Source organism: Medicago truncatula, chromosome 1 (genome assembly GCF_003473485.1).
Source record: "Medicago truncatula cultivar Jemalong A17 chromosome 1, MtrunA17r5.0-ANR, whole genome shotgun sequence".
In the NCBI taxonomy this organism is placed as follows: domain Eukaryota; kingdom Viridiplantae; phylum Streptophyta; class Magnoliopsida; order Fabales; family Fabaceae; genus Medicago; species Medicago truncatula.
The window spans coordinates 46421124-46434522 of NC_053042.1; the positions used below are offsets into that span (position 1 = coordinate 46421124).

The 13399-nt window shown below is 33.0% G+C and overlaps 1 protein-coding gene across 2 annotated transcripts; it reads right to left on the reverse strand.

The window, feature by feature from the left end:
• Positions 1 to 346: 346 nt before the first annotated feature.
• Positions 347 to 9650, reverse strand: LOC11427987 (endoplasmic reticulum metallopeptidase 1). Of its 2 annotated transcripts, none has more exons than XM_003591854.4 (14): positions 9487 to 9650; positions 8785 to 9153; positions 7526 to 7764; positions 7160 to 7316; positions 6569 to 6646; positions 6188 to 6262; positions 5957 to 6076; positions 4732 to 4896; positions 4058 to 4580; positions 3799 to 3955; positions 3317 to 3426; positions 1731 to 1843; positions 1072 to 1429; positions 347 to 840 (listed from the first exon to the last, which is right to left on the reverse strand). In XM_003591854.4, the coding sequence occupies exons 2-14, from the start codon at positions 9124 to 9126 to the stop codon at positions 539 to 541; spliced, it is 2739 nt and encodes a 912-aa protein (XP_003591902.2). In that variant the 5' UTR covers positions 9127 to 9153; positions 9487 to 9650; the 3' UTR covers positions 347 to 538. The 2 variants fall into 2 exon arrangements, with proteins under 2 accessions (XP_003591902.2, XP_024641094.1); XM_024785326.2 differs by having other exon boundaries at positions 8785 to 9219.
• Positions 9651 to 13399: the final 3749 nt, after the last annotated feature.

A 13399-nucleotide genomic window follows, 5' to 3' on the forward strand; every position in this document is an offset into this window, starting at 1 on the left:
TATGTTACATGAGCAAAAAATGACAATACCTGTATTTGTTACAAGATTGAGAAAAAATTATTCATGGATAGAAAGATTCCTAAGAATAAAATAACTTCCCATAACTTCTATTGTTACCATGGATTGATTCCCATGTGAGAATGTAGAAATGTGCATTACCATGAAATTTTATATATTTTTGAAATAAAATAAAAAAACTATAACGGCCAATATTCCTAGGAATATCAAACTATGGGCCAAACAGTTTTTTTCTCTTCAAAACTTACCCAATAATTGAATTTCCATCTTTATATTCCCGGGTATGTTATTATTCCTGGGAATAATTTTTTAATCCTTGAAACAAATGTCTCCCAAGTTTTCAACCCATAATTAAGGCATGTCAAACACATCATTATTCAAAATCAAATATTATTGCCTTTTATAAGAAATCAGCAAAATTGTACACTACAAAGAATTAGAAACCCTATGATATGATTGCAAAAATTAATTTAACATGTATCTGTTTTAGCCATATAACACCTATAACTGAAGGATACACTTAAAAATTAACAGGAAGATTTCTAAAAAAAGCCAAGGTATGGGGAGAGGTAGACTTTCCAAACAACGAACACCAACGAGGAAGCTTTTCAATAATCCGTTCAGTTATCGGTGTTAATCTGTTCACATCAGTCCTAAGTTTAAGGAGAAAACCATTATCAGTGCTTTGTGAACCTGATTTCCAGTAGAGAGTCAGATCAAACAATCTTGGTGCATTCTTTCCTCCGGAAAACTGAATTATGTGCCAACCATCCACACTGCTCTTTTTGTCAGCTGAAATTAATTCTTCAGAATTCCTTGCATCTGACGTTCAAAGAAGGATACTATGTCAGACTCAAATATCTTAAGTAATAAGAAATAGTAACACTAGAACTAAAAAGAACGATCATTCTAATCGATGCATGAATCCATTTCCATTATAGTATCATTTAGAAACACACAAAATAACAAAGTTTATGATTAAGACGCGGCCGTGTACACATTGACAAACACAAACTACAAATACTATTGTTAACAAGAAGAATCACTCAGTACCTGTAAGCGTGAAATCTTCTATTTCTTCTGTATTGATCGCAAGAACCCAACGAACAGAATCCTTTGTGTTGATTAAAACTTGTGTAATTCTTCCATTTTCCTTAGCATCACTTTCGACATGCATTGTAGGAATCTCGGCCTCACTCCAACCACTCACGGTGTTATTATATGTCCGACAACCATATTTAACCGAGAAAGTAACAAAATCAATGGGTTTGTCTTTACCACATACAAAACTTTCATTAATCTGCTCTACCTCCTGATTCAAATTTCCAGGAGTGGTAGAAAATAAAGATACATATGATACAGGAGTATGTTTTTCATCAAGTTTTCCTGTTGCATCCACAACATGTACGACCTGAAAGTAGAGAACATTAATTTAATTTATTGTACTTGCTCGAGTTAGGTAATTGTTGAAATTATATGGTTTTGGTTGGGAGGGAAGAACCGGTGCAGTGTGATGACTAACACAAGTGCATCCCACAATTTAATGGTGTACCTTGAGAAACTATGGATTTTCACATGCAAATGTCATGCTTAATTTAACTAAATTTGTCAAATGACATATCCACATATTAAATAATACAAACCAAATGAGTTCTGCATGTTTGTATTACTATTATATTATGTACAAAATATACACACAAATTGAAACTTACATTCACAGCTCTGGCGGTGTCTTCAGAAAATGGTGGGACAACACCAGATAACACAACTGCAAGAGATAAACTAAACAGCACCAAAGTAGCTACGGTGATTGTCCCTTTTGCACCTGGAAACCAAGTTACAATTGAACATAAACTCATAAAGTGACAACGAGGAATACTAAATATCTTTCTCTATATAAATAACTAAACAATCATTTTTGCTCAAAAAAAAAACTAAACAATCATTTAATTGATCATCTCTCATTCGATTCCGTGTCCGATTCTTGATAATATTCATATCCCTTACTCCTTAATCTTATTAGGTTGCAACAACTTAACCCTAGAAATTTGGCTCCAAAATTGCAGCATTAAATGCTAAGTGAGATAACCCTAAAAAAAATTGGCCCTAAAGTGTTTGGGAATTTGAATTTCAAATTATTTTATTGGAACAAACCTACTAGCATTTACCAATATATGTTATTAATAACAATGATATTTTCCAAAGCAAAAATTTGACCAATATATGCTATTTCAATTTCAATTTCTCCCTCATTCACTTCTTATTTTGTGTATTTCGAAATTAGCAATTAGCCTAGCTATTGTTGTGTCCCTTCCTATTTTCATGCAGCATTTGGTGCATTCTTTACTGAATAATTGGACGGTTCCATGATATCAGACTTTTAGAATGCATTGAAATTCCTCACCTTTTAATATTACGGTTCCAGCTAAAAACGAATTATCTCTCTTCTTCCTCATCACTCACCACTCTGTAGTCTCTCTCTTTCTACTAATCTTCTTTCATTTGCTTCTACAATAATTTCTCAGCAACGAGCAACTCACCATTTTCTCATCGGAAACCTGTCCCTCCACCTTTTCATCTGTGTCACTGAACTCAGTGGCGGGTTGAGGTAATGCTAGATATGCTTCTCTAATGGTAGCAGATCATTTGCTGTTAAATTGGAGAAATTGAACCGTTTATTTTTCTTTGATTTTAATTGTTGTTACTAATTTGTATTTTTTTTTTTTTTTTTTTTTTTTTTTTCGATTTTGATTTGAACGGAAGTCACAATATATCATGGACGACTTTGTGATTTTTTAGTTAACAAAAATAGATTTTTTTTCAAAAACCAACGGGTCCCATATTGCAACATATTACCTTCTCCTTTGTTTATGACCCGGGCGGTAGCACGGGTAAAAGTTCTAGTTATCAATAAAGAATTTGAGTTATATGATGATATGTGTGTGCCAAAAGAGAAATGATTTGTAAGAAGAGTAGGCTATGTGGTCAAAATATCAACTATTGGTACATTATACTACTCATAAAAAAGGTTTCTAAAATTTTTGTGTCGGCACATGCCCACACATCCAACAATATAGATCCGTCCCTGCCCCCCTCTCTCCCACCCAGCCAAAAAGAAAAAGAAAAATAAAAAATAGGCACACCCCACGTATAAATTTTGTGAAGTTTAAAAAGCATGTTGTGTGACAGAACTTCTTTGAAAATTCTAACAAAATGAAGCAATTAGCATCGGTTTGTCACGATAATAAGATTTCAAATTTACAATGTTACTTGCAAAGGAGCTATACAGTAAACAAACCTGAGAGATGGACATATGAAAAAAGATACACCAAGGTCAAAGACAAGAGAGCGGCAATATATCCAGCAATCACAACGTTTCCCAGCCATTCAGGTGTACCACCAGGGTTCCTGCAAAGTAACGTGTGAATTAGATGCCTATACTTAAAAATTTATCTTTATGTGACAAATGGACGGTGAAAACAGTGGTCGAGTCTAACGACAATGGAAACCATAGTAAAGTGGTGGTGAATGCAATTGAGTCAAGGTGGTGATGATAGTGGAAGCAAAGTAAAGATAAAAAAAGATGGCTACGATGATAATAATAACATGGTAAAAGGGTCAGAACTTAACACGGGTATATGACACATTTGTAATAAAGCTAAAAAATATTATGAAAGTAATGTCAAAACACAAATTTTAAACAAAACAAAAGAATATTAATTAAAAGTTAGCATGAGTTCTTGTAAACATAATGAAAGGTTAAATGTTCCCAGAATTTACCTGTCAAGTCGAACCATACCCCCTATGAGTGTAGCAGCAAGCCGAATAAAATTTCCGGCAGAAAATAAAATTGGTGTGGCTAACCCAAGGACTAGGGTTGCCAGTTTGAGTGGCTTTGGTAATCTGGCTGGAGATAGGGTTGCTTCAAAAAATCCAACTGAAAATTTCAACAAAAATTTAGTAGCAGATAACATAAGTTGTTCTAGCTTATAAAAAAAAATATTTCTAACAAGGACAGAGATGAGGCAGTGATAGTTACATGCAAATGCCGGAGAAACTAACCAAACAAGAGCCAAGTAAGAAGACCCAATTTTAAAATAATTCCCCAAAATGAGAAGGATAAGCCACTGAAAGGAACCGGCTTTATAGAGCCATCTTTCGGCCTCCAGCTTGACAAGTTCAGCCTGAATGATGGGGGGGAATTGGCCTCTCTTAGAATGTACACTAAAGAGATATTTTTGAAATAAAAGATAACCCAAATGTTGACCAGTCAATGCTCCCAAAATAGCCGGTGCACCAAATAATCCAACCACCAACCACGGGCTAGAAACATATGGCACTGGTGATGAAGATATCAAAGGTAGAATAAAGGCGACAAGAAGGGAGAAACCTAAGGAAAACAGCCACATGAGGATAACGCCCAAACATGACAAGGCCAATGAAGTTGCAGCTGGTATACCACCCATAGCCAATGATGTAACCCATATTAAAAGCGACTGAATTATCACTGAATTGTGGAGCATATTAGCTAAGTTTTGACGGTATACAACCATATATGTTCCCTGAAACGATCAGACATTTACCATGTATTAGAGCCTAATGATATGAAGTCAGCATAGCAAAGTACAGCCACACCTGTCAGATGGAAAACTAATGCATGACATACATAATAAAGCACAGAAATGACATATGATTGGCATAACCAAGAATTACCAAGATGTCAAAATATATGGCTTTGCTATTGGTAATATCTTCCTTTGACTCTGTTGAGCAGTCTTCTGGAAAATGAGAAGATGCGCCAATATGAAGCAGGAAAGCTAGCATATTCTCCCCCAGATGTTGAAGAGATCCTTTCGTTAAAAGTTCTAATTTGTCATTCTGCACAAGAAAAAACATAACATTATATTACTGTCATTAGATATGAAAATATGTTAATAAAGTCTTTCTTTCTCTCAAGACAACTTTTCAGTACCACCTTATGTCTTTCAACATTGCAACCAATAATCAATACATTGTATCCAACTATCAACGTAATGAATTTCATTCTTTACAATAAATAATATTAATCTTTCAGTGTAAAGAATATATTATGAACAAAATGTTGCAATACAGATCACAATTAGATGTATAGTTTTCACTTTGATGACCCACTGGCCGAGTAACTTCTCTAGAAGATCCAAATACATAAAATCCAGGAAAAAACATCAAGGGCTTTCTATTGAAACATGAACCTTAAACATGCACCTACAATCTACCGCCCCCAACCATAGATACTAACTCTGCAAAAACATTCTGTCAAACCTTCAGTGACCTAATATTACCAGCTGCAGATATTTATCATTATCAATATTACTAATACAAGGGGACAAAGCCTACAATAGGTCTTTCATTTTGTTTCCTCGTATTTTTTCTCTCATTCATAGAGGTTTTTCAAGTGGCAACACAAAGTTGACAAAGCCAACACATAAAAATCATCTGCTGAACAAAAGTAGATTTCCAGTATATTTCCTAACCAGAAAAACCCTTAGCAGTCATTCAAGCCGATTCTGCCAAGATGGATTTCCATTCTTCTACCACCTTCCAATGTACCAAAACACAATTGTAGCCTACAACTTAGTACTAGAACAACCTTAGGAAGTTGTGATTGTTCTACTTTCTATAATATGTTTGTATTCTTGCTATGCAATCTAAACCATCTCAACTCTCATAAATAAGAAAAATCTAGGTCTGAAACTAATCTTAAGGGCAAAGACAACTACGTTCAATTACTTCAAATCCACTTAAGCGACAGTAAAGAGTTATTATGGCATGGAGAGCTCTCATACAAGTTTCTTTGCAAGATCTTTTCAACCAACACAATGAAGTTCATGATTTGCAATAAAATACAGAACCAAAAGGCAAACCAAATATTTCATAGGACATAAAGAGAGAAGGAAACCTTGGTATGATATACAGCAGTATTATCTACATATGCAAAATCAAGCCCAGAGAGGCCAGCAACCTCTTTGTACACTTGGAAATCTGTTGCAGATTTTATGACCCCCAAAGTAAAAAGATCCTGCAGCATAAATCTTGGTTAATTTAAACAAAGGTACAAAAAAATGAAAATAAAAAACATGAATAAAAAACTTGCCATAGAGGAAAAGAATAATGAAGGAAACCTTCAAACCTGTGCAACAATTTGACCAGATGGGTATTTTGCTGCTGAAGCAAAGCTCTCAATAGCCCTTGGATGAGGACCAGCCTACTAATGCAAATGGCACGAAATTATTGTCAGAATTTGACAAACTCTAGAAATGACAAGTCTTGGAAGTCAAATAGCCAAATAAAATTTCAATTTCAAAGTCTAAATGAATGAAGATTGTTAATTTTTTTTTTAAAAAATACACTTTTTCGCCTCCTTTTGCAGGGTAAGACAATCAAGATCGGAAGTAAGACATGATTCTTGACCACCATCAACAACAAGATGTATTATGAATGGAAGAACAAAATTTCATTAATAAAATCAAGTAAAAATGACCTATTGTTGGACAAACTCAAGTTTACACACCTGAAAAATACTAGACTTCCCTCCAATTCCCATGGCCTCTAGATCAATAGCCATACAAACAGTTTTACTCCAAGGGTGCTGCATTAAAAAAACAGTAAGATAAGGATTTTAACATAGTATTTTTGTTTCAGATAGTGGCAAGAAAATAACTCTAAAATTTAGAACAGCATGAGAGAGCTTCCCACACTAAAATTTAATAAGAAAAGAACAAAAAATAACAAATTCATTCTTCCTACACTAGTGTTATATGAATGAGTCGGGTAAATAATATGTCTATAAGAAACAATCAAGAAATAAATAAAAATAGACATTTCTGAGGAGGATGAGGACCAGGAGCAGGAGGAGGAGGAGAAGAAATCCTCCAAATTAAAGACTTGCTTTGAAATTGTTAAAGAAAAGGATGTATGCCGTATACAGTTATAATTTAGATATAGTCTATAAACTTCTCAGTAAAAGATTTAAACCTTATGGTTTAGATTTCTTCTAATCGCAACATAAGTCTATTAATCAATATAAAGATCCATGTCTTTCAACCAGCTGAGAAGCAAATAGGAAAAGTACTAAAGGATACATTGACAAGTAACTCCATACCTGGGTTATGAAGCTATGAGCACCATTAAGACCCTCCTCCTCACCGGTATTAAATAAGAAAATAACACCTTTCTTCAATCCATGAGCCCACTGAGAAATTCCACGAGCAAGTTCAAGCATAACACCTACACATGAACTGCAATCTCCTGCCCCTTCACTGTTAAATTAATGATATAAGGTTAGCAGCAAATAACACAGTGCTTTTAACTAATCAGAAACTGAATGTCACTCTGTTTAGAGCAACCAATGTGAGGACATATTCTTGTGAAATGCATCCTATAAAACTAAAAACATCATAGTAGAAACAAATACAAAAGTGATTGCCTAAAAAAGAAAGATGGGAGCAAATAGATGGAGAAAACGTACGTTGAAAAAACAGTATCAATATGAGATGAGACCAGTATGGATTCTTCACTTGCTTCAGATGTATATTTAGGCATGATTCTTACTACGACATGATCCAGATCTGAATAAACAAGCGATCTCCCCACAAATAAGCCACTACTTAGATGATTTGTACCAGATTCTACGTGAAAAAGATCCACTTCAACATCCACCTCCCAGTGGGCTGTTTTTTTAATAGTTTCGCATGCTGCCAAAACATACTGCAATTGGAACAGAAGCATGTTAAAATAAATATATATTAACAGACAATGGACTAAGAAATGACCACAATCAATAGGATAACTTGTTGTTACTCCCCTTGATCGCTGAGTAAAATCAGTAACTTAAGTAATGAAAGTATATATTTCATTATCAAGTTTTTGAGTTCTGAATTCCAGCTCATACTAGCCCAAAATGTTACTGATAACAGAGTCGAACTACTAGCTATTGGCTTTTAAGCATGCTAAACACGAGATGGCTTAAAAGGTATAAATCATGATAGAAAAAGTCCTAGCTATATTTGACAATAGATATCAAAGAATAAAGAAGTAATGTACCACTGCCAACCACACGACATTACTCAATTTTCAATAAAGAAAACCAAGAATTAGCCCCTTATTATCTATGTAACAACACAGAAGGTGTATATAAGACTATACTGTTTTTAACTATTCATAGCCTTAAGACACTGAAGTTTTCAGCCCAAAAACACAGCAAGAAACAAATGCTTAAATTTCTTTTATCAAATTAATAAAGATTCATAAATCATAACTTTTTAACCAAAAGATGATAGTTGTTCGATAACATCAATGGGGACCACTAATTATTTTCGTATTCATTCACATTTCATATAGATTATGAGTCACGTTAACTAAATAGACTATATCCTTTCCTTACACTGCAGTTCACAGTTCACACATAATAATATACCATCATGAGCTCAAAACTTCTACATAATGGATTCGTACATTCAGAAAAACAAACCAGGCAAAGGGAAAAGAATCCAATTGACAAATTTCCTCTTATTTATTTCCTTTGGGAAAAAAACTCCCGATTGCACACATCTTACTCATATTTCTTGAGATCCAAGAAATCAATTAAAAGACAGAGCAATTATACATTTTATAAGTTCACCAATATATGAGAAAACCACACTTTTAACTTGTTCAATTCAACACAAAAAGTCACAGAATGCAACAAAACTATCGAAAGTTGAAAATTAACAAAGTTGAGAATCTAACCTGCAGGGCTTGATTCAGAGCTTCAGAACCAACAGGATGAGGGCCAACCTCAGTCAAAGCCTTAACATGACTGAATGCTTCAATCTCAGAGAAACCCCTCTTTCCGGCCTGATCAGCAGTAAGAGGCAGAGGCATGTTCTGAAACTGGTATTTGTAAATAGCTGAACAAGAATACGCGATGATAAAGAACAAGGCCAGCCACGAAATTGAAGACCTCTTTGAGTTTCCACCACCAACAACAACGCGAACTTTAGCATCATTACTAGTCTTTTTTTCACTTGCAGCACCACCACTGGTTGACCCTTTTGATGCTACTGACACAGCTTCGCGCCTCTTACGCATTGTAAGTAAATTCTAATCAGCAATCACCTACTCAAAAGAGTGAAAAATAACCTCTAAATCAACAATGCCTTGTTCCAAACTACAAAACAAAAGCTTCACACAAGGAAAATTAAGATGTCAAATATGAATTCATTGATGAATGAAAAATCTTAGATGAGTTTTACAAATTAAGCAAAACTGCACAAAAATGAAAAAAGGACCAAATTTTAGTTAATTTTTATAAAAAAAAAAAAAACTAACTCAGATCTCAGAAACTGAATTATATTATACCCATGATTGCAGAACGAATTAGGAAAATAGAATCGCGTGAAAAAACATAATTGACATGGTTATGTAGATTGAGAAAGAGAGAGACAGAACCTATGTGTGAGTGTATGTGAGGAGTGAACGAAGGAACAGTGAGTGTCTTGTCTTCGGAGATGACGAGAATTGTTGCGACAAGTACACCTAAAACTTGAACTGGTAGTTATTTGGAACAATTATTGAAATTTTAATGATTTAAGTGTGCTTATATTGAGTTTTATTTTGTAACAAAAAAAAATAGAGACTTACTGTATATAGTTATAGTTTGTTTTTAGTTGTTACATAGAGTTTTAGTTGATGAGGGATTGCTGCAGATTTTGTTACAAGGAAAAAGATAAGGGATAAGAGATAATAAATACCTAATTAAATTTAAAGTTATATCTTTTTTTAGGAGTTTTAAATATCAGTTCACCTAAAAAAAAAATTATATTTTATTTGACACCATAAAAAAAACTTATTTTTATCTTATATATAAAAAAATCTATATTCTTTTTTCCTTCAAAAAAAATATATATTTTTTTTTAGTGTAACATTTTTTCTTTCAATTTTACATTTCACTTTATTATTTTTTACCATTTTATATTTTATTGTTCGTTGATAATAAAAGTGGAGGAAGACATGCACTGTCTTAACGTTACTTTTGATAAAATTAGTAGTGATAGTCCATGAGAGATAATTAAAAAAAAGTTGGTGGTGATGAACTATAAACTATATAGTAAAACTATATTGTTTTTGTCAACAAAAAAAAAAAACTATATTGTTTTTCACTATTCCTGTCAATTTGGTTCTGTTTGGACTTAATGCTAGCTAATGCAGTAGTTTATCTGTTGAAGAAGTGCACTATGATAAAGAAGACAGTTGTTGTATCTTTCTGGGGTGATCTTGCAACTAACACTTGTGTTAGAGTTGATAATTATTGCATAGCTTTGGTGCAAAAAAGACTCATACTATATATCTCATTGTTAAATATGTTCTTTTTTAGGTGCATCTTTGTCAACTATATGCAGAAGTTTAGTTCTGATCAATCCAGTAGTACCTGAATGTTAGAAGCTAAGATGTTATTATACCATTGTCCACTTGTTTTGATATGTTTATGTTATGTGGATTGCAGGTGTATGATTATGAAGGCATGGATGCTTCAATGTCTGCTGTAAGCTTTGGTTTAATTCCATCGTCCAACAGTGGAAGCAAATCAGTGTTCCACTTTATTACATAACCTCAAACCCCTCTTTGGAGGTATTTTTCATTTCCTAGCATTGCTAAGATGGTTAATAATTGCTGTCAAATTATCAACATTCAATGAGCAGACTGCATTCTTTGGTGTGAAAGGTTGCTAGAAAAACAATGAAAAATGCAATTTAAGGTACTCAATAAATCTGGAAGTTTTGTAAACTATAGCATAGTAGTATTGTCCTCGAATATATGATGGTTATAAGAGTTTCTGATGCAAGTGGTGAGGCTTATATATCTACTTTCAATGAGGAAGCTGGGAAGATCATTGGGTGCTCTACCGATGACCTTAGATCACAGGTATCATATTGGATACCAGTTTTCCTAATGTTTGATCGTGAATCACTCATCATGCCAATATTGTCATTAAATTTGTTTTGTTTTTTAAGGAGGGAGAATCCTTGTCAAATGAAATTGAAGCAAACTACTTGGACGACGAGAAGAAGCAAACGAGCTGGTTAGTTGTTCCTGTGGAGACTAAATTTCTCCTTAAAGACATATCAAAGATGGAAATGCTCTTTCTTCTTAGTTTTAATTATGTTTTTATATAAAGATTATTAGATAGAGTTAATTTAAAGATCTTTCTTCTCTTCTCCTTTTCTTATATCAGGGTTCTATTACATTGCTTTGATCATGAATAAGATGAGGAAGATTATGAGTAATGATTTACGGTTCTTACATTAGTAAATTGTATGGGTAGCTTAGACTCGGACCAACAAAATCCTTGGATACAACTGCCTCCATTTCCTTCTTCAATAATCGTGGAGGCAGTTAATATCCAAGGATGTTGTTAAAAAATGATAGAGATTTTAATGATCAATGAGGTAGTTACCAACGCAGTTGCCTTCAAAGACGGGCAGCATTGCATCAATCTTAGTTGCCATACTTTTTATGCGACAATGAGGCGGCTATCAACGTTGTTGCATTCAAATTAAAGATGGTCTTTCTTGAACTGTATATCCTTATGATCCAACTCGATGATCAACCATAAACTACGGAAAAAAAAAAAAAAAAAAAAAACTCTATTTATGTTGTTAGTAGACTTTGAAGAAAATGTAATCAAATTCCCTCAACATTGTTTAAAGAAATTGTAACCCGTTTTAATTTAGATAGAAAATGTATAAAATACAGGCGTGAAATTGTTATGAGGATAACTTGCATACGATCGTAAATTTAGATATCATTGCCATCTTTAAAAAACAAATGGTTAGTTGATTTTAATTTTAAAATATGAACGAAAACATATTAAAAATTATTCTTTTTTTTTTTGTGTCAAGCAGTATATCGGTTAAAAACAACTACTACAACATATATTATGCAATGTCTTTATCAACTAAATTAAGTTCAGGTGGACAAAATGACTCATACTTTAATGGAGAATAAACTATAGCATAAAGTGATTTTTAACATGAAATATTAGTTTTAAAAAAATTGGGTAAGAGAAAAAATCTATGATTGAAATGGCATTAATATGGTCATTTTACAATCATCGTTGAGAGAATTTGAACATGCATGTATTTAAGGTAAGAAAACTAAATTTTGACCATTGAGCTAACACCCCAATTTTATATTAGTAGAACAAATAAAATAACATTTGAGATAGAATGTAACACTTTTTAATCTCATGTGGAATTTTTAACAACCTCCCTTTTGCATAGAACTAATTATCTCTAGTGAGATATGTGATATGATCTGATAGTTGATGGTCAAATGGATTTCAGACATTCTTTAATGCTATTCACCTTAATTTTATATAAGTTAATTTCAAAAATGCAGTTAATTTAGATTAGACTTACATTGGTTAATTTCATATAAGTTAATGTTCACCTGCTACTACTGTAACTAACTAGCATAAGTTTTTGCTATTCAATGATGAGCAAAGAAGCATAAGTACTTACAAGCGACAGTACCATGTCATACGGTGTTGGATCAGTGAGTGTATCTTTGGTTTCATTTTATAGTGGAGCCAAAATCTATTTTGACATGTTTGAATATTGGTTAGTTGAATTGAGTTTACAAATTGATTTTAATTTAAAACTATAATTTATGATTTTAAATTTTAAATTTTTCACTCAAATTTATTATTCAATTCAATTTATGTAAATAAATTCAAACATATATTAATTCATATTCGACTCACGTTTTACTAAAATCAATATTACATAATGAACTTTTCAAAAAGAAATACCACAAATCAATTTTAATCACTTGGAACTAAACACCAATAGTTCTAGCGAAAAACATCATTCCGAGAAATTCACCATGTTGATGTGTTGTTTTAATAAAGAGTGACAATTTTCTAAATTCATATGGTAGAGGAATTCATGGTGGGTCAATTTGAGCAGCCAATAAAAACAATTCGCTAGACATTCGTTAGAAAATTATTCGTTGTAGTGGGTCAATGTTTTTATATACACACATATGGTTAAATAAAAATAATTTTTTCCCAAATAATAATAACAATTGTATCATCCTTAAATTTTCTCACCTTACCTGTTAATTTTTTTGTTTTTGTTTTGTTAAGATCTAAATATCTAATGCAGTGGGAATGCAGCGATGGTGGTGGTCAATAAGTTGCCTATTCATTCAGAGAATGAATATTCTTTCAAAAAATTTTTTTCAGAGAATGAATGGTGATGGTGGTGTATGTAGCCACTGGACGGTGCTAAATAGTCATGCTAGTCTCTTTAATGGGACCTTGTGGTTAGGGGTGGCCTAAGGGTGGGTGAGAGGGGCCGGC